General features: G+C 36.9%; 1 protein-coding gene and 1 pseudogene across 5 annotated transcripts in view; both read right to left on the bottom strand.

The window, feature by feature from the left end:
• Rabgap1 (RAB GTPase activating protein 1) overlaps positions 1-22,353 on the bottom strand; it is a 156,022-nt gene that overhangs the window by 72,829 nt on the left and 60,840 nt on the right. For all 5 annotated transcript variants that reach the window (XM_042678642.1, XM_042678644.1, XM_042678640.1 and 2 more), the window contains exons 7-12: positions 17,870-17,980; positions 15,996-16,062; positions 13,730-13,832; positions 12,049-12,218; positions 3,895-4,069; positions 1,699-1,792 (exon numbers count right to left, since the gene is read on the bottom strand). In XM_042678642.1, coding sequence (XP_042534576.1) covers positions 1,699-1,792; positions 3,895-4,069; positions 12,049-12,218; positions 13,730-13,832; positions 15,996-16,062; positions 17,870-17,980 — 720 coding nt within the window. The remainder of the gene's footprint in view (positions 1-1,698; positions 1,793-3,894; positions 4,070-12,048; positions 12,219-13,729; positions 13,833-15,995; positions 16,063-17,869; positions 17,981-22,353) is intronic.
• Positions 14,032-15,891, bottom strand: LOC122107059 (annotated as a pseudogene).

Genomic DNA, 22,353 nt, shown 5'->3' with positions numbered 1-22,353 from the left:
ATTCCTTGCAGCAGAAGTCCAAACACTTCAGACTCACTGAATTGAAGATATAACGGTGACAAAACCATCCACAGTTTTGTCGCCTGACTGTACAGTAATATAAAAAAAAATCAGAAAACTATTCTAGGTTTTCTTCAGAGTTCATGTATTAAAGCCACTTACGTAAAAACAAGCCATGCTCTTGTTTGCCCTTTTCTCTTGTGCATATGATACTTTACAATACGTAGAGTGTTTTGCCATAGCATAAAACATTTTAAGAGAGCTACAGCAGAAGACACCCAATTGTACTGTATCACTGAAGGGCACAAATTTTTTTAAATATGTATACTTTATTATCTTTCAGTAGCTGTACAAAGGAGTTGCCATTTAACAAAGCAGTTTATGAATACAATGCATCTTGATCAATGTCACCCTTTCACCATTCTTCCCTGTCTCCCCCAATCCCGCCCCTCCCTCAATTTGATAAATTCTGTAAGATATACACTGGATATTATTACTGTATTTTCTCCCCTTCCTCTCTTTAGGTAAAATTACTTTTTTAATTTAATATTATTGTCAAAGTGATGTGCAGAGGGGTAACTGTTGTATATGTAAAATAATGAGTACATTTCTTGTTGAATATTGTTACCCCCTCCCTTACTTCTCTTTCCCTCCCCTCCCAATTCCACCCCCACCATGATTATTTTTAATGCTAAGACACAGCTTAAAGTTAAAAAACTTCAACAGTTATAATTTATGAGAAAAATGAAACCCCAAAGCCATAAGATGCACAGGGAACTAATGTACTAGCCCTAATGGAAACATTAGAAACAGACAGCCTTGAATCGCTTTCAAGTTCAGTTTTCTGTTTTGTATTGTTTTTTTTTTTTTTTTCCCATGGCACCCTACCCAAGGAGAAAGGAACTACAAAAATGTCTCACCAGAGTATCCCTGGTCTGTTGATCAATACCTGGAGATACCATCTCCTTCAATCTGACTAGGATAATGCTAGCTAACACTGTTGTCAAGGTATTTTCTTTCTTATTTTGAGACAGCTTAGGTTGGCCTCCAACTCCCTATTCAGTTCTGGCTAGTCTGGAACTTTCTCCAGCCTCCTGAATGCTTGGATTATGGGCTACTGCTGTGGTTATGGGCATATGCCACAATGCACAGCAAGAATCAGTAATATTTTGTCTTGTTTCTGTGCTGGGGAATGAACCCAAGGCCTCAAGCAAGATAGGCAAGCATCTATCACTGAACTACTTGCCATCACAAGCTATTAAGAAATTCCTGAGTTTTAAACATGTTAAGGCAAGTTTTAAACATGGAAAGACAATTGACAGAGTAGGTAATATATACTATATTAGTGACACTATGCTTCATGCCAGGAACTTATCACAGATGAGGAAAAGTCATACTGGGTATTATCTTAAATAGTGAGTCACTTCTTCAATCTTCAACATAAAGGACTTTTTTTTTTTTAATGCTGTTCCCAAGTTCCATGTTTGGTTTAATGTTTTCTTCAGTAATGAAGATTTATTGTCTCTGATATTCTAAGAACTGATTAAATTTCTACACTATCATCCTCACAAATCCCAAAAATACAAGGTCTAGTGTGTGTACATTTAAATTGGTTCCAAACTGAGTATTATAATTAGGAAACATTCCATATTCATAAAATGAGATCTAGAGACAAAAAGGAGAACTATTAGAACTTACCATTTTGATAGTAATTCACCCCATGTTTCAAGAATTTTTTCTGCACATTCTTTGGATACATCACCAAATCCACTCAAGAGAGGCTCATCATTATCTTTAGTAAAAAACAAAAAAGCATCACAAAAATGGCTACGCTAGCCAAAATGTACTATACTATGAAAATAGTCATAATTTCTTTTTTAATGTTTGTGTATAAATACAATAAAATAAAACTGGCCATAAGTGGAAAGTTTTTGTAACCTCTTTATCCTTTCTTTCCACATGTCTTTATTTTGTCAATTATAGAAAAGAGTGATTTTCTGGGTGCCAGTGCCTTACTCCCGTAAATCCTAGCTACTCAGGAAGCTGAGACCTAAAGATTGAGGTTTGAAGCCAACCTGGGCAGAAAAGTCCCCATGAGACACCTATCTTCAATAAACTACAAACAACAAAACAAACAAACAAAAACAAAAGAAAAGTGGTGGTGTGGCTCAAGTGGTAGAGCGCTAGCCTTGGGCTCAGGGACAGCACCCAGGCCCTGAGTTGGAGCCCCAGGATTTGCAAAAAAAGAAAAGAGCCACTTATAAAGTTACAAGACACACAAATATGGTACATTCCTTTACCTTTTCCAAAGTAAACAGATTTATATATAGCATATATAACAGTCTCATTTACAACAGCAAAAAATATCAGCTCCTGATTCTTCTATAAAGGCACAGTAAAGAATGATGAAATAAGGAAGTGGCGCTGTAGCTCAAGTGGTAGAGCGCTCGCCTTGAGCTGAAGAGCTGAGGGACAGCGTCCAGGCCCAGAGTTCAAGCCCCACAACCGACAAAAAAAAAAAAAAAAGAATGGTGAAATAAAATGATATAAGGCAAATGCTAACATTTATGTTACAAAAGGATATGGGGGAAAAACACATAAACACATATGGAGTTAAATCTTCAGTGTGATCGATGTTGAAAAATAGAAAACAAGCTGGTGTCCGTAGACTGTAATCCTAACTACTCAGGAGGCATATATCTGAGGATTGCAATTCAATCAATTGCAGGTAAAAAAAACTCTGTGAGATCTCTCTGTCTGTCTGTCTGTCTCTCTCTCTCTGTCTTTGTTTTTGGTCCAAGATCAGGACTCAAACTCAGTATCTGATGCTTTTGCTCATTGGTAGGCACTCTACCATTTTATCCATGCTTTTAACCCCTTTTATCTCTAATTAACTGCCAAAGAGCTGGAAGAGGAGTTGTGAGTCAGGTGACAGAGTGCTAGCCTTCAAGTCATAAATCATTTCTGCCTCTGATTGATGGTAGTGTGATCGATACTTTACTCTTTTATATGTTTATGAATTTCTAAATGTTCTATAAAATGGCATACATATATTTAAAATACAAGGGGCATATATAAATTTTTTTTTTTTTTTTGGTCCGGTTGTGGGGCCTGAACTCCGGGCCTGGGCGCTGTCCCTCAGCTCTTCAGCTCAAGGCTAGCACTCTACCACTTGAGCCACAGCGCCACTTCTGGCTTTTTTTTTTCTTTTTGCTTATGTGGTGCTGAGGAATCGAACCCAGGGCCTCAGGCATGCAAGGCAAGCGCTCTACCACTGAGCCACCTTCCCAGCCCAGCAAAAAGTATTTAAAAGGACCAAGCAAAATATTTAAACTTTAAATAACTAAGACTTTAGAGATAGTAAGATATGAAGATAGTGAAACAGCAATCCTGAGGTGTAACTCTCAAGTGTCAGCAGGTCAAACTGTCCTATAAAATCAATCAGTTGAGATGGAAATACTCAGTTATATAGAAGCTGTGACAAAAAAAGTGCTAATACACTTTAGCTAAGCAATGAGTTTTTAAAAAGTACTAATTATGGAAGTGGCGCTGTAGCTCAAGTGGTAGATCGCTCGCCTTGAGTTGAAGAGCTGAGGGACAGTGCCCAGGCCCAGAGTTCAGGCCCCACAACCGGATTCCCCACCCCCCCCCCCCCCGCAAAAAAATAGAAACAAAAAAGTACTAATTATAAAATCTAATTTCTCCAATTTGATTGTAATTTAAAAAATCTAATGTTAATTATTTTCTAACCTCTCACAAATTTTCTACACAGTAGCCTCTCAAATACCCACTTTGAATAAAGTCCACCTGTCACTTTATACTATCAATCAGGTGAATGATAAAACCTTAAAAGTCCTCTAACTACATGTAAATTAAGTTCTCCCTGCAATTTACCTTCCTCTTCATCATCTTCAGGAGGAGAAGGGATCATTGAACTCTGAGATCCAGACTGTGGCAGGCGAACAGAAGGAGTGGCAGTAGTTTTCCTTCTCTCTCTTTCTGATTCACTTTCCAAGCACACAACTTCATAAAATGTGTCAGCATTATTCTTTCTCTCCTTCTGCTTTATCTTGAGGGTGGAAAAAATATTATTACAATGCAGTAAAATCTTTTATATTAAATATTTTGATTTTGTATAGAATATGAGAATAGCATTTCTTTCAATATTTACATTAAACATAACCTTTCTTTTTTTTTTTTTGTGCCGGTCCTAGGGCTTGAACTCTGGGCTTGGGAGCTGTCCCTGAGCTCTTCAGCTCAAGGTGAGCGCTCTACTGCTTGAGCTACAGTGCCACTTCTGGTTTTCAAGAGGTTTATTGGAAGTAAGTGTCTCATGGACTTTCCTACCCGGGCTGGCTTTGAACCAGGCTGGCACCTGGGCTTAAACATAACCTTTTCTAAGTAGAAAAGTACACTTTTGTATTTATAACCCTTAGGATAATAGAGTATTTACTGAGCTCAACTCCATTATTGCAATTTTACCAATCATCAAAGAATATCATCAAATATACAAGCACCAACAATTAATATAAACTAAAAAGATAATTGTTCCTGTACCTTTCATGTTATCCTTTAAGGTATCCTTTCAGGCTTACTATATAAAATTACAGATCAAAAAGTTTTAATCTAGCCAGGCGCCAGTGGCTCACGCCTGTAATCCTAGCTACTCAGGAGGCTGGATCTGAGGGTCGAGGTTCAAAGCCAGCCCAGGCAGGAAAGTCTGTGAGACTCTTATCTCCAATAAACCACTAGAAAACCAGAAGTGGCCCTGTAGCTCAAGTGGTAGAGCACTAGCCTTAAGCTGAAGAGTTGAGGGACAGTGCTCAGGCCCAGAGTTCAAGTCCCACAACTGCCAAAAAAAAAAAAAAAGTTTAAATGTAAAACATTAAGTTTAAAATTAGATTAACAAAATCTTCCTTCATGATTTTTCCCCCTCCTGCTTAATTAAAACAGTGTATGGAACTTTTTCTTAATTGAAAGCAACAGCTTAGGGTGAGAGTGGTCAGTGGGTGGAAATGAATAGAAGACATAAAAAGAAAACACAAAAATTTGGTAACTCCATCTCATTTATTTTCAGGCAAATATGTAACAGTTTACACTGATCTAAATTAGCAATAACAGTATAAAAATTTGCCTTAAATATATTAAGTATTTAAGTACATTAAGTTCCTATTATGGCCACTTTATGTAGGAGGAGGAAAAAAACATGAAGTGAATTATAATTATAGAGCATGAGAAAAAGGGAAAACTACCAGAAAACGTACACAGAAAAACCTGAAAAATAGCCAGCCACACCACATGAACACACACAGTAAAGTAAAAACACACAAAGAGAGGGTAGAGGATAAAGGGTTCACAGAAATGTCAGAGTGCATTTTATCATCCCAATTTCCATTTGAGTTCTTTAAAATTTATCCCAGATCTACAGTAAAGCCAACATAGTGGCAACATGTTCTTTCAGCATAATTATAAAACACTTCATACAAGAATCAGAAAGTTGGGCTGGGAAGGTGGCTCAGTGGTAGAGCACTTGCCTTGCATGCTCGAGGCCCTGGGTTCGATTCCTCAGCACCACATAAGCAAAAAGAAAAAAGCCGGAAGTGGCGCTGTGGCTCAAGTGGTAGAGCACTAGCCTTGAGCTGAAGAGCTGAGGGACAGCGCCCAGGCCCCAGAGTTCAGGCCCCACTACCGGACCCAAAAAAAAAAAAAAAAGAATCAGAAAGTTTCTCTTAAAATCAAAATAGTAAGTTATTCTAGGGTAAATGAGTTAGTAGTCTCTGTCACCATTATGGACTTCTGCCATTAGAAAGGCAAAAGCAGCCACAGACAATAAGTAAATTGAATGTGATTGTGACCCAATAAAATCTTATTTACAGAAACAGTTGTCAGGCCAGATGTGACACTCAGGCTACAGTTTGCCGTTTGGCTTTAACACATCTAACCAAAGATTACTTGATTTTGACAATATACTGTTTCTTTACTTAGCTACTTACTATTAATAAAGGATTCAGATTCTGTGAAGTTACATATTAAACTCTAGGCTTGTGTCCATGAGATATGAACATTATTTCTGTCCAACAGAAAAGATAACCCAAAGATTACCTATGAGACATTAACCTAGTAATCTTCTAAAACTTTTTTTTTCTAAGCATAGACCTCAAGGTCTCAAATCCTTAGAACCCATTTTACCATCTTTCTAGATCCCAAAGAAACAAAGTGACTTAAATTCTTTAGCATATATTTATCCCAAATTTATAATAATAATTTTAGCTTTTAAAAGCTATTCTTTGGTAGGAAACAGGATTTAAAATTTTTGTTGCGTTACAAATTGCATTTGAAAGTATCACTTAAATGCAATCTGAAACAGGGGGCAGGGAAGGTGGCTCAGTGGTAGAGTGCTTGCCTTGCATGCCTGAGGCCCTGGGTTTGATTCCTCAGCACCACATAAGCAGAAAAAGCCTGAAGTGGTGCTGTGGCTCAAGTGGTAAAGTACTCGCCTTGAGCTGAAGAGCTGAGGACAGTGCCCAGGCCCAGAGCTCAGGCCCCATGATCAACAACAACATAAAACGGAAATTACTCTAAAAAAAGGCACTTTCAGAAACCAAAAAGATCCACAAGGTTTCATCTTGCAACATTACTTGGAAGAAAAAAACAATGGTTAAAAAAAAAATCCATGCCATGTGTCCCTCAGTAGAGGATGATTGATTCATTCCAAACAATTCAGAACTGTGTAGCTCTTAAATAGAATGCAGAATCTTCTGTTTACCTATGTAGACTGTTTCAGATCTATTGCTTTTTAAAATTAGCCAAATAAAATAAAAATACAATAAATAATGAATTCCTCTAATGGTGTCTTTGGTAAGAAAAGTTCCATAATTTTTTACTTCTAAGAATATTTGCTTTTCTTGGTTACTTTGTATCATTTTTAGGAAATTTAAGTCTTTAGTTCATTTTCTTCCATTTCCAGTAAATGGCTAATCCAAGAAAGTCTTTGTCTCCCTAATTTAAAGTTTTCCTTCTCTAATATGATGCCATCTTAATTTAACAATCCCACAGATGGGCAGGCTTCCAGGCTAAAAGGAGTTACTGAGTCACCAGATAATTTTAACAAAAGGAGAAAGAATCAATTTTTAAACACATTAAAATTCTATAACTGCTTTTCCAAACCGATGGTAAAGAAAAGTAACATGCTGTGCATTTTAAAATTTTGCTTGGTAGGAACTCTTTTCTTTTTGGTTTGAGGAGAACTGAAAAGGGTTAACATTTTAAATTACTGCCTAAAGAAAACTTGTAAAAATCTTCTTTCAGAAATACAAAAGTGTTATGTTTCTATGAAGTAACCCTGGATGAAACTGTATGTTTCTTGTTCATAAATATATTACAAAATAGACAAGATAAATAATACGGGAGTATTATTTATGCTCATTGGATTGCTGCCAAAGTAACCTGAGATAAGGAATTAAGTAGCTAGTAGTTATAATCACAAGAGGACCTCAATAAGTAGTAAAGTTATTTATTTTTTTTCGTCGGTCGTGGGGCTTGAACTCTGGGCTTGGGTGCTATCCCTGCGCTCTTCAGCTCAAGGCTCAAGGCGAGTGCTGTACTGCTTGAGCTACAGTGCCACTTCCAGTTTTCTGGTGGTTAGCTGAAGATAAAAGCCTAATGGACTTTCCTGCCTGGGCTGGCTTTGAGCTATGATCCTCAGATCTCAGCCTCCTGAGTAGTTAGGATTACAGGTGTGAGCCACCAGTGCCCGGCTGATCTAGAGACTGTGAAGAATATCTCCCTTTTACTCTCTGAACTTGCAATAATGCTTTTAAATTGGTTTAATTTTTTTTTTTTTTGGGTCCGGTCGTGGGGCCTGAACTCTGGGCCTGAGCGCTGTCCCTCAGCTCTTCAGCTCAAGGCTAGTGCTCTAAAATTGGTTTAATTTCTAAAGTCAGTTTCCCTCAGTACTGGGAAAGTTATTTTTAATGCTATGGATGTTAAAAAAAAAAAAAAGAGAGGTGGTATAAATAAATGTAGTTTTAATAAAACTACAAGGGGGTGAGATTAAGTGGCTTGTAAATAAGTACTCAGTAAAACATTGCTCAAACTATACATAAGATCAACAATGCTGTAAAGTGCTCTGTGATGGTAAAATGTTCCCATTCTTTTTTTTAAAATATTTTATTGTTATTATAAAGGTGATGTACAGAGGGGTTACCATTTCGTAAGTCAGGTAAGATGTTTGCATTCTTCACACTCTACCTCTACCATTCTAATCTCTAACCCTTGCCCTAAAGACTTACCCAAATACAAAGGAAAACAAAAGACGATAGATAGGTAGATAGATAGACAGATAGACAGACAGACAGACAGACAGACAGACAGATAAGGAATTTCTTGACTTCCTTATAGCTTCACAACATATGGTTCTGCTTTTTTGAAAGGATGATGTTAAGAATTCAGCTTACACTCTTTGGGGATTCTTTGGTGGGTATTGAGATTTTTAATTCAGGGACTCATACTCATCTAGCTTGTTTGACTGGCATTTTACAATTGGGAGCCACTCTTCCAGCTCACGGGAGTCAATATACATAATATATTACATATAATATATGTATATCATATTGCATTTTCCTTTTTCTTGGTACTAGATTTTGAACTCAAGGCTTCATTCTTACTAGAAAGGCACTGTTGAGCCACTGCTCCAGCCCTTTCCTGAAATGGTTATTTTTAAGATAGGTCTTCCTACTTGCCCACGTGTGTGCCACTATGCAAAGGAATAGGCTGAGTTGGGATCTCACAATTTTTCACTTGGGCTGGCCTAGATCCACAGTCCTCATGTTTTCAGCTTCCAAAATAGTTTCAAAATTGTCAAAAGAGTCTACAGAAGTCTACTGACTAAACTATACTTCAAAAGTATAATTGTGGCTACTTTACCCTATCAAGTCATTTTGTAACCTAACAAAAAAAGCCCAAAAAGTTCTAGGATAGAACATTATATAAAATTACTTTTAAATCTTGCTTAAATTGAACAAATGTATTTCCATGAAAAGATATATTATTCCAGACTCAATTACAAAGTTAATATTCCTGTCTGCAAACCTATCTCAGTCCAAAATTGTATATTAGACCTAAGGGAAAATACAAGTTTCGTTTATCATCACTTTAATCAGGGTAAAAGAGAAAACTCTAATTAAACAGATTTTTGACATATAAATTTATGTTAAAATATTATTCAATGAATTTCTATTTGCTGCCTCTTGGTCTAGAGACTTAAAAAAATTTTTTTTTGTTTAGTCATGGGGTTTGAACTCAGGGTCTGAGTGCTATTCCTGAGCACTTTTGCTCAGGGCTAGTGCTCTAGCCTTTGAGCCAGTGCCACTTCCAGTTTTCTGGTGGTTAGCTCGAGATAAAAGCCTAATGGACTTTCCTGCCTGGGCTGGCTTTGAACTATGATCCTCAGATCTCAGCCTCCTGAGTAGTAAGGATTACAGGTGTGAGCCACCAGTGCCTGGCTGATCTAGAGACTGAAGAATATCTCCCTTTTACTCTCTGAACTTGCAGTGATGCTTTTAAATTGGTTTAATTTCTAAAGTCAGTTTCCCTCAGTACTGATCCTCTACCCAAACAATGGATAGCAGTGGGTGTGCTGGTGCACATCTGTAATCCCCAGTAATCAATAAGCTGAGTGAGGAGAATCATGGGTTCCAGGCCAATCTAGACTACATAACAATACCTTGTCTCTAAGTAAGTAAGCAAATAAATAAATGTCAGCATTGTGTTGATTTTATGACTTAAGTTTTTTTTAATCCTTCTTGAATCCCACTGAGGTTTCATAGTCTCTCTCAATTATAAAAACTAAAACGTATGGAGAACTTATTGATGTCTTGGAAAATATTCCAACTGTGATGGATGCTTTCTTGTTTTATGTCACAATAACAAGGAAGAGATTCTATTACTGCTGCCAATTTGCAGTTCGATAAACCAAGACACAGAGAGTTCAAAGAAGTTGCTCAAAACCATAAATCCAGTCAGGGGTAAGATTTATGCACGCTGCCTCTAATCCAGTGTTATAAGGAAGGGGAACCTTTTTACTACTAACGGCCATTTGATACTTATAAAACCATTATGGGGCATACAAAATTATCAGTAAGGCAGATGGCCAGGGGCAGCCAAGGAGAGGCAGACAAGAAGTATATGTGTTTGTCCTATCATGTACCAGATGATTTCACAGCATTCGTGACCTGTGGGCTGGGTGTCCTCCACCACGGAGTGAAGACCATATGCTAATCCTCTGCTCCTTAACAGTCAGGTTTACTGTCTGTTTCTAACACATCACTAAAAAAACTTGTGTGACTTCTCTGCCTATTTTTTAAGTATGCTAAATAGAGCCAATCTGGAATCAGCATTTTTACTATTGTGGAAAAGGATATTCAAATCCACATTCAACACTAATTTTAGATAATGAAAAATCAAAGGTGCATGTAAATAAAACTGAATTCAAAAAATCCTTATTGAGAACTACTGTGATATTCTAGATGCTTGAAACAAAATCAGTGGGGAGAAAAAAAGATGAGAAGGTAGTTTTCATAAGACTGTAACATATCACATGAGTTTAAACATTAGTACCATCAAAAATAAAAAAGACCAGAACTGACTCAAGACTGTCTACAATGTACTGCTTAAAGTGTTATAAACTATAATCTGAAATTATAAGCTAGACATAAGCATAGGAAAAAATTACTCATCAGCGGTCAAGCATTTCTGAAATAACTATATTGTAAATGCTCCAAGGTGCAAAAGAAAGTCCCATAAAAGAACAAAATAGTAAATTGCAGGAGAAAATAAACTCATAAATAAGGGTAAGAAAGAAGAAGAAAGAACTGCCTGAACACTCTGGAAACAAAAATATATATATAAGGTATAAAACCTAAAAAAATGAAAACCTCATTCAATGGACATATAGAAATGACAAAACAGACAAGTTAACAATAAGTTTGTCATATGGAAAAGCAGATTAGAAAGAAAAGCCTCAAAATTTATTCTCAAGATATTGAGAATATGTATAATTAGCTTCTAAAGGTAGCCATGCCACTATAAGAGGTTGTACTACCTTTCTGGTCACAGTACTCAGAAGATTGAAGCTGAAGAATCCTAAGTTACAGGCTAGCCTGGCTAAAAGAAAAAAGCAAACAAAAGAAGAAAAGAAGCAATAAAAGAAGAAAATAAATGGTCAGGAAAAATACTGAAGACTAAACAGGCCAAAATTTCCCCAAATTTGGTTAATATTTTTTTAGAAATTTAAGAAGGCTAGCAAATCCCAAGAAGGTTAGACAAAAAGAGAATAACACCTAAGTACAATAGTTAAATGTCTAAAAATCAATGATACCGCAGTAATCTTAAAAGCAGCCCAGAAAAATAACATATTACATATTACTCTTCACAAAAAACTATGGAGGTCAGAAATCTATGGGCTAACATGTGTAAAATGAAAAAAAAAAAAAAAAAAAAAAAGCTGGGTGGCTCAAGCCTATCATGCTAGCTACTCAGGAGAGGCTGAGACCTGAGGATTGCAGTTCAAAGCCAGCCTGGGTAGGAAAGTCCGTGAGACTCTTATCTCCAATAAACCACTCAGAAAACCAGAAGTGGTGCAGTGGCTCAAGTGGTAGAGTGCTATATCCTTGAGCTGAAGAGCTGAGGGATAGTGCCCAAGCCCAGAGTTCAAGCCCTACGACTGACCAAAAACAAAAACAAAAAAACAAAAACAAAAACAAAAAAAACCTAAGAGAATATGTCATTGGCATATTTTCATTAATAAATGCTAAAATGTGCTCATGCTAAGGATAAATGAGCAAATAGAAACTTGGCTTTTTAAGAAAAAGTCAAGAATATTAAAATTATACATAGATGGATAAATCTAAAAATGACATTGTTTTTCCTTTTAATATATCTAAAATATATATGACTACTTAAAGATCTGATGTTCTAAGGTTAAATCAGCCTCTTACATAAGTTTTCCTTATTTTCCCTTTTGAATTTATAAAAAATAAAAATCAGTACCTGCTTTAGTTTCAAAAAGAAATTTTCAGTAGTACTACGTTTGCTGAAAGGCCAGAATAATCTTTCATTAGGTGAGCAAACTCGAACTTTTGTCTCTAGGAGAAAGCGAACAGGCTCCTGTACTTCTGTTATTACCAAATCAACAGCTGTGGTCATGAAGAGTACTTTATCTAGGAGACAGAGAAAAGATGAGAATAACAAACAAACAAACAAACAAAAAACAGATGGAAATACATTTGCTCATACAATTACTAGAACAATAATTACTTTTATTACAACCTTTCAAGATTATCTTAAGGTCAACCATAATTTTAAATTATTAGGTAAATTGTTGCTTTGAAAAACATTGGGGGGGGGGGATAAACAAAGGAGGAGGCAACAATGTAGTCATTACCTTAACCATGTAATTGTAACCCCTCTGTATGGTATTTTCACAATTAAAAAAAAAAACATTGAAAATTTGATTTTTGGAGCACTAAAACTGGAAAGTGACACCAATGCATGTTTTAAAGCCATAGAAATGTTTTGTTCCACATATATGTGTCTTCTTTGTGCTACCCTCAACAACACTGGAAATTCTCAACTTTTAAACTTAGCTAATAATTTTACAGATCTTCTACTTCAGAACTGCTAGTTTATGTCCTTTATCCATTTTGCCATGAATTCTAGGAAAAATAAATGTGCAATAAGAGGGCCTCATTAAGCAAATAACTCTACATTTTTAAGCTATGACATTAAGATACTATTAAAGGTCACTTAGGAAAAACATGAGATAACTTAAAAAAAACTTCTTTATGAAGCACTCAGGAAACGAAGGTAGGAGGATCATGAGACAGAGGCATTTGGGGCTATTTAACAAGACCTTGTCTCAAAAAACGAGAAGTTGTTTTGCACAGAATACCTGAAATTACACAAGGAAACTGCTAATGGTGATTCTCTTTGAAAAGGGGCACCACGGACTGTAACACACTCACTTTTCTATGTATGTCCTTTGAATATTTAACCATACGTGCATGGATTATCTCTCTACAAAAACAAAATTTAGAAGTCTGTAAATACATAAGTACATAAAAACAAAAGGGAAAATGAAGAGAAGAGAAAAACAAATAAGCAAAAATACTTTGTTTACAGGTAAATTTAACAAGAAACTCTTGAGCTATTCAAGTCATTTGTCTCACCAGAATTAGGCAAATACTAGAAACTGGTCAAGCAAGTAACCTTAAGGTTTGTGTATGTTCTACTTTTTTTTGGTTAAATAAGAGCTCTACTACTTGAGCTTTTTAGTTTCAGATAGGGTCTCATATGCTTTTCCCAGTCTGGCCTAAGACCACAATCCTCTGATCAGTGTTTTTTTCATAACTGGATTATAGGCATAAACCACCATCAACCCCACCCAAGTCTGGGATTTCTTTATTTTTTTCTTTGTGCAGGTACCAGGGCTTATAAGTTAGGGTCTTTGACTCTTTAGCTTTCTTGCTCAAGCCTGATGGTCTACCATTTGAGCTATGCCACCAGTCTAGCTGTTTTTTGGGGGGTTGTTTTTTGCTGGTTAACTGGAGATAGATCTTCCACAGGATGGCAGTCAGTCTCCTGATTAGCTAGGATTATAGTAGTGAGCCACAGGTGCCTGGACTGGGTAGCTTCTTGAGAGTAAAATATTCATAAAAGCAATTTGCATCACCTTTTGGAGTTTCTTCATTTACAACTTGAAAATGTGGGGATTTTGGATTCCAGCTTCCAGTAATAACATAAGACTTGCCATCTGAACTTTTGCCCATAGACTCCTAAAGAAAAGAGTAAAAGCAAACCTTTATGCTAAAGTAAGTGAATAATAGCTAATTGACATTTTGCTGCTTTTAATAAACAGGAGTTGAAAAAATATGTACGTAAGATTATCCATTTTTTAAAGTTTACTGTGTATTTTAACATATAATTAAGAAATTTCTAAAAGATTTACTAAAAACACTAAGTTTAAGATTTAAATCAGAAATACATCTCAGTCACCTAAAACAACAGCTTGTGGTCTCCAACAGCACACAGCATGAGAGTTCTGTGCCAAGAAAGGCCAGATCCAGCAGCTACTGACCAAGGAGAATGGGGATGGAAGGGAGTGCTAAACAGTGAATTTGAAAGTCACATGCTATTTTCCAAAACCAGTGGTTGCAAGCAAGTTTTCACAAACTGCATACACGGGCTCTAGAGCATAACTAAACCAAGTGATATTCCAAATTAAACAATTCCCGCAATAGCTGTAACTTTGAAGGTGTTTCTTTAAGCAGCAGCATGCTGACATTAATGGCATCTGTTCTGATTCAAGAGACAAAATAGCCTAGCAGGTTAAAAGCAGTCATATAACTGTTGTGTTCTTTTCTATAACCATTGGCTCATAAGTTTCCTCAAGATGCTAGAACACATTTGATCCATGGGAATGAAGAACAAAATGAGCTGTTTGCCTTCCAAGGCCTAAATCCTGTTGCAGATATTATCATTACTCACTCACAGTTGAAATTTCTTGTCCTTGTTTGGGATGCAACTCCCAACCATTAATGAAATCTGAATGGTCTTCTTAAACCTACTATTCATTTTACTTTGAACATCTACAGTTAATAATGTAATTTTCATGTCAGCAGATGAAAACAAAATTTGATTACTGGAGGCAAAAGGAGTCTAGTCTCTGTGCTCCAAACTAAGCCACTGACTCTGACTCCATGGTGACATATCTGCAGTGTTTTATATGAAACTTCTTCAATGATACTGCTTCCTCCTAAAATGTGCATGTGCCAAGAATCACATAATTATTGCCACCAATTAGATTTCCTGAATCCTACCCGCAAAGGGAGCAAATTCTGCTCCAGGTGCAGTAAATTCTGCCCTACCTTTTAATGTAGGTAGTATTACTTCTGGCAGTTTTGCCACATATCAAAATTTGAGAAGTTATACAAATAAAGTGGCTTCTAGTGGCCATGGAGAAGGTGGATGCAACGTGAGTGAAGCTGGTTACCAGATCAATTGTAAGTTTTCTGGTTTTGGGGTTTTTTTTTTTTTTTTTTTTTTGCCAGTTCTAGGGCTTGAACTCAGGGCCTGGGCACTGTCCCTGAGCTTCTTTTGCTCAAGGCCAGCACTCTACCACTTGAGCCACAGCACCACTTTCAGCCTTATCTGTTTATGTGGTACTGAGGAATTGAACCCACATACATGTCAGGCACTCTACCACTAAGCCACATTCCCAGCCTGTAAGTTTTTTTTTTTTAAAGTAGTAGTACATATGATTGAAGACTGTTATGATTAAAAATGTGTCAATTTTTAGTACAACTGTTCCTCAAAAGGTTTCTGTAAATATCCGTATATCACATCAAGTTGACGAAACATTAGGGAAATGTAGTACCTGAAACCTATGCTCAGTTCTAGTAAGTAAATAAGACAATATAGTTTTTAGTTCTGAAAAGGAAGATGTTCATATCATAGCAAAAATTTGAATACTTATGATTTATATGATTTTTGTTTTGTAGGTTTTTGTTTGTTTGGAGGGGACTGGTTTTTCACACAGAATTTTGATATGTCATTCAGGCTGACTTCGAAATCATGATACTCTTACCTCAGTGTACCAGTGTTGGGATTACAGGTTTGTACCACTACACTTGGCTCCTCTTACAACTTGTAAAGCATATGACAGTTTGCAAAGAATTCTCTGGAAAATTTTCTCCTCTTATTCCCACACATCAATCTAACCTAGTAAACAAGACTATCAAGATCACATAGTTAAGAAACTAAGGCTGAGATAGTCAACCAAGATCAGACTTATAAATGACACATCAGGAAAAACAATACTGTGTAGTGTTTCATAGCTTATGAGAATGCCTTCATAAATGTTAGATTCTGATGATATGAAGTAAAACAACCTAAGGAAAAAGTATATAATCTTTCAGCAAAAAGAAAATCTAACTTACCAAATCTAATAAATGCATGTCACTATTTCGTACATCTTTTCCTGGGCTTAGGAGGAGACCAAAGCATCTATAGAGACAGAAATCACATAAATTTGAAGAAAAAGAAATAAACCTCCTATACCTCCCCCAAAATTGAAATTTGATCACTTAAATAAAAACTTCTTATAGACAGAAAAAAGGCAGTTATTAGAATTAGCTATAAAATAGTGTTGTTAAATGTAAACTAATACAACTACTCTGGAAAGCAGCCTGAAAACTAAACATAGACTTTCCCTATGACCCAGCCATACCACTCATAGGCATCTACCCATAGAACTGAAAACAGGATACAAGGACATATGCACCTCCATGTTCATTGCTACATTATTCACAATAACCAAGATATGAAGACAACCCAGATGTCCCACCACAGATGAATGGATCCAAAAACTATGGTACCTATATACAATGGAATATTACATGGCCATTAGAAAGAACAAAATAATGGCATTTACAGGGAAATGAATGGAACTAGAACAAATCATGTTGATTGAGATAAGCCAAGATCAGACAGACATATAGTGTATATTCTCCTAGATATGTAGATGTTAGATTCAAAATGCAATGAGATATGACAAAGTAAACAGGACCCAAGAAACAAAGGACCTCTTCTTACTTTGTCATATAGCTTCTAGATGACTCCAAGTTCTTGACCCCATATATGGTGTATATATGTGCACATGTGAGGGAAGCTATGATGGGGGGACAGAACTAGAGGAAAACGGGTGAAAAAATACAGCAGAGGGGCCCATCAGCTACAGTGGACATTGATGATAGTGAACTAAGCAACTCAAGGGCAGAGATGGGAGACAGGGAATGAGAGAGAAAGAGGAAACAGCTAACACTAAGCAAAAGCAAAGAAATATACAAATCCGGAGCTGGGAAGGTGGCTCAGTGGTGGAGCGCTTGCATGCTTGAGGCCCTGGGTTCGATTCCTCAGCACCATATAAGAAAAAAGAAAAAAGCCAGAAGTGGCACTGTGGCTCAAGTGGTAGAGCACTAGCCTTGAGCTGAAGAGCTGAGGGACAGTGCCCAGGCCCATAGTTCAGGCCCCACGACTGGATCCCCCCTCCAAAAAAAAAAGAAATACACAAATCGCCCAATATGGAAAAATAGTTTTATTGTTAAAATCTGTATATTTCGTAAGATGTGTAGATCAAGATAATGACAATTAGTATTGTGAAGGTTAAAATGTGTTGGTGAGTGTAGGTAGGTATCATTATGCAACAATACTGTGAAATTTTTGTATTTACTTAATCTTAATAAAGAAAAATGTTGTAATCTTTACTTCTTTAACTGTTTTCTATTACCACATACCTGATATTAACATAATAGCTGAGGATTTATGGGAGTTATTTCTTTAAAACTTTTTTCTATTGATATTATAAGGGTGATATACAGAGGAGTTAGAGTGACATAAGTCATGTAACGAGTACATTTCTTTTTGGACAATATCATCCTTTCCCTTGCCTCTCCCAGTTTCCCCTCATGTTCCTATCTACAAGTTATAAAGTTCATTTCAACATAGTGTCTAATGAGTACCACTGCTGCATTTGTTCACCCTTTGTCCTTCCATTTCTGTGCCCCTCCCATGTCCTCCCAAAAACAGATAAATGAACAAACAAGACAAGAAGAAAACAAGAACAACAAGAGAAAAACTCCTGTTTCCATTTCCTGGTATGGGAGTTAATTTCAAAGTAATAGAGCATTCAACTACAATAAGCAAAAGAATCCCCTAGATGTCAAAAGACTATAAATATATTTTGAAATACAGGATAGCTAAAATGATAATCAACAAAATTTATATTCAAACTAAGCTTACTAAATATGCTTACCTTTCAATGGCGAGTTCTTTATTAGTTGTTTGTTGCACATAGATGACAATCTTCTTATCAATTCCTTGGCGTAGTTTGAAGCATTGTCTGTCCTTATCTTTGGGAACAGCACTACAGACAAACATGTTTGATTAAATTTATTTAGGCAATTTTTCTTTCACTTCTGATTCTATGCCTAATTTTCAAATATTACCAAAAAAAAAAAAAAAAAAGATCATCATTTTTATATCATCCTGATATAAATCATCATCACTTAAGGCAATATAATTTTTCTTAAAGTTAACTTTTTAAATATTTGGTCCCTGCCGGGCGCTGGTGACTCACGCCTGTAATCCTGGCTACTCAGTGGGCTGAGATGTGAGGATCACAGTTCACAGCCAGCCTGGACAGGAAAGTCCTTGAGACTCTTATCTCCAATTAACTACCAGAAAACTGGAAATGGCACTCTGGCTCCAGTGGTAGAGCAGTTGCCTTGAGCTGAAGAGCTGAGGGACAGTACCTAGGCCCAGAGTTCAAGCCACACGACCGGAAAAAAAAAAAAAAAATATATATATATCTATATATAAAAATTTTAAAAAATATTTGGTCCCTAAGTGTTTCTTTTCCCTCCCTCTCCCTTTCTCCCTCCCTTCCCCCCCTCTCTCTTTCTTGTCCTGGGGCTTAAACTCAGAGCCTGGGCACTATTCCTGAGATTCTTTTTGCTCAAGGCTAGCACTTTACCACTTGAGCCACAGTATCACTTCCTGCTTTTTCTGAGTAGCTTATTGGAGTTAAGAATCTTGACCTTTCCTACCTGGCTGGCTTCAAACCTCAATCCTCATATCTCAGTCTCCTGAGTAGTTAAGATTATGGGGCTTGACTAGTCACTAAATTTTGTAAATCATTAGTGTCTTATTATGCATAATGAAGAAAAAGATACTTAATCATAAATACTTTGAATTTCAAAACAAGTTATCTCTAAAATATAACAGAGATAAAGGAGTTATAGCCAATGATAAACTATTGTCTAACAATAAAAAGGGCTGGCTTTAAGCTATGGCATATTTATTATATTAATACTAATTATCATTCATTGTAAAGTAACACTGGTAAGTTAGTAGTCATTAGCTTTATAAAAAATACTCTTAAAAGGCCAGTTTATCAAAATAATGCCTTCATTTCTCACACCATCTAGTCCCTTCATTCTCAAACACAATACAAACAGTTGCTTGTAGCATTTATTCAATTTACAGTACATCTAAATTGTATCTACTTCTAGACAAATTTTATATAATAGCAGTAGAACCAGAGATAGATGAAACAAACAGCTAGATGAGGAAGTGGCGCTGTGGCTCAAAGTGGTACAGCACTAGCCTTGAGCAGAAAAGCTGAGAGACAGTGCCCAGGACAAGTTCAAGCCCCATGACTGACAAAAAAAGAAAAGAAAAAAAAAAAAAGAAGGAATTTGCTGGGGCACCAGTGGCTCAAGCCTGTAATCCTAGCTACTCAGGAGGCTGAGATCTAAGGATTGTAGTTCCAAGCCAGCCTGGGCTGGAAAGTCTGTGAGAGTCTGATCTCCAATTAACCACCAGAAAATCAGAAGTAGTGCTATGGCTCAAAGTGGTAGAGCTTATAGGGGGGAAGGGTCTCCTAGACTGTTAGGGTCCCAGACTGTGTGAGAAAAACTAAGCTGAGAAATTGACGCTTTACTGAAAACAAGGTCCCTTTATGGGAGACCTTAAAACATATTTCACACGGACTTCAGCTCTATCTCATACCCTGCCTAATTAGAATGGTGCCTGCCTTGCCATGTTGTGTATCCTCCTATAGCTATCTTTGTAATAAATCTCTTGTAGCTGTCTTTGTAACAACCCCAGCTTCAAGGATGCACGGACATATGACATTATGTTTCTGAAATGTACAGCTCCCATGAGTAAGAATATCCATCTGCTTTATGTGGAGACCCCAAATTCACGAACCAATTCAAACCAGAATGATAGGTTAGTTCAAACAGTTACTATGAGACGGACTGTAACCCCATTGGCCACTGACATAAATATGCAATCTTTATTCATGTTACAATCCTGCTGGCCACTTGCATGTGGCCAGGCTTGACCACATGGATTTTGCCTTTTAAAACCCTAGCTTGTGGGCCATTTGGGGTAGCAGTTTCAGCTCCAGAGTCTGTTCTGCATTCTTGACTGGTCAGCTATCCACTTCCCCAATAAACCCATCATTTTACATGAGACTGTCTCTGAGTGATGGACTCTTTTCCCCATAACAAGCTTAGGGACCGTGCTCAGGCCCTGAATTCAACCCCACGACCAACAAAAAATTAAAAAATAAAATAAAAATAAATGGCTAGATGAGAGCTCTAAGTATGTACTCCAGCTAAAAGTAACTGGAAACTAGTTTAAAACCCATCTGTATTTACATACTAACCAAGTTCAAGAATATTATATAACACTTAGATTGGAAAATGTCAAAGAATCTTAACAAAGATGTCTAGAAATAACAAACATGTTCAAAGACAACTTTGACATGCCAAATTTAGTATTTGTGGTTGACAGAAATTCAACTTATAATATAGAGGAACCCAATTTTCTTTCTTCCTTTTCTTTTTTGCTTTTGTAAGTTGTGGGGCCTGAACTCTGGGTCTGGGCACTGTCCCTCAGCTCTTCAGCTCAAGGCTAGCAACTCTATCACTTGAGCCACAGTGCCATTTTCGGCTTTTTCTGCTTATGTGGTGCTGAAGAATCGAACCCAGGGCCTCATGCATGCAAGGCAAGCACTCTACCACTGAGCTACCTTCCCAGCCCTGACAAACCCAATTTTCAAGTGTCAGTAGATACCCTAGTCTCTATGTTCTGTGGATGCTAAAGTATATGTCAATACTAAGCTCCTGGTGGTAAAATCTGACAAGAAATGTTTTTCAATTATTTCATCACTAGAAGGAGTTAACACAGTAGTACTTACAGTAAACCCCCATTAAAAAAAGAAAGAGAAAACAATATCCTAAAAAAATGTGACAAGCAAATATGATCATCCAAGGCTCTAATAGTACTTATGGCAATAAATAGAGATGTGTATAGTCATTATACTTGAATATGTCTGATCTCAGAAGGGAGACAAGTTATCCAACATGTTTCTGAGACATCTTTTCTATTCATAATTAGAATTTAGAAACAGGAGTTACATAAAAATCTTCAAAAAAAGGGAAAAGTACAGCCTAAAGAAACTTATTTCTTAGGAAGGAAAACATTAAAAACTATGTAAACTTCAATTTCCTTTCCCCATTGACAAGAATACCTCCTGAAGTGATGCTTTAAGAATGTAGATTAAGTCCAGCACTGATGGCTCATGGCTATAATTAGCTACTCAGGAAGCTGAGATCTGAGGAATACAGTTCAAAGCCAGCCTGGGTAAGACTCTTTAAAAAAAAAATTATTGTAAAGATACTGTACAGAGGGGTTACAGTTACATGAGTACGGTAATGAGTACATTTCCTATTGAGCATTGTAACTCCCCCCTTTGTTTTTCCCCTACTATCCCATCCCTTCCCTCCCACCTCCCTAATTCTTCCCTCCCCTCACCCTGAAGTTGTAAAGTTCATTTTCAACATATCTTCAATGAACCACCAGAAAACTGGAAGTGGAACTGTGGCTTGGAGTCAATGCCCAGGATCCGAGTTCAAGCCCCATTTAAAAAAAAAAAAGGAGGAGGAGGAAGAAGTGAAGGAGAAGGAAAAGAAAGAAGGAAGAAGGAAAAAGGAAAGAGGAGGAGGAGACAGAAGAAGAATGAGAAGGAGAAGGAAGAAAAAAAGAAAGAAGGAAAGAATAAGAAAGGAAGAAGAAAAGGAAGAATGAAGAAGGAAGAAGGAAGAAGAAAGAAGAAGGAAGAAGGAAGAAGAAAAAAGAAGAAAGAAGGAAGAAGAGGAGTGGCGCTGTGGCTCAAGTGGTAGAGTACTAGCCTTGAGCTGAAGAGCTGAGGGACAATGCCCAGGCCCAGAAAGAGAAGGAAGAAAAAAAGAAGGAAGAAAAAAGAAGGAAGGAGGAGGAGGAGGAAGAAGAAAGAAGAAGAGAGGAGGAAAGAAAGAAGAAAGAAGAGGAAGAATATAGCTCAGTCAGGTGATGGGAGCTCACCCCTATAACCCTAGCTAGCTACTTAGGAGGCTATAAGTGTTTGAAGTTATTAGTTCAGACAGGAAGTCTGTGAGACTCTTTATCTCTAATAAACTTCCAAAAAGCCAGAAGTGAGCTGTGGCTCAAGTGGTACAGTGCTACCTTTGAGCAAAAGAAGTTTAAGGACAACACTCAGGCCCTGAGTTCAAGCCCTAGGATCAGCACACTGATAAAAGAAAAAAAAAAAAGTATCTAAGCCAGGTACTGGAGGCTCATGCCTGTAATCCTAGTTACTCAGGCTGAGATCTGAAGATCTTGGCTCAAGGCCAGCCCAGGCAGGAGGTCTTTGAGACTTCTATCTCCAATTAGCAAAAAGCCAGAAGT

This window comes from Dipodomys spectabilis, unplaced genomic scaffold, assembly GCF_019054845.1.
Source record: "Dipodomys spectabilis isolate Male_0828 unplaced genomic scaffold, ASM1905484v1 ptg000046l, whole genome shotgun sequence".
Taxonomy (NCBI): Eukaryota; Metazoa; Chordata; class Mammalia; order Rodentia; family Heteromyidae; genus Dipodomys; species Dipodomys spectabilis.
The sequence above is the reverse complement of the archived record's forward strand: the minus strand, read 5'-3'. Positions and strand labels throughout refer to the sequence as shown.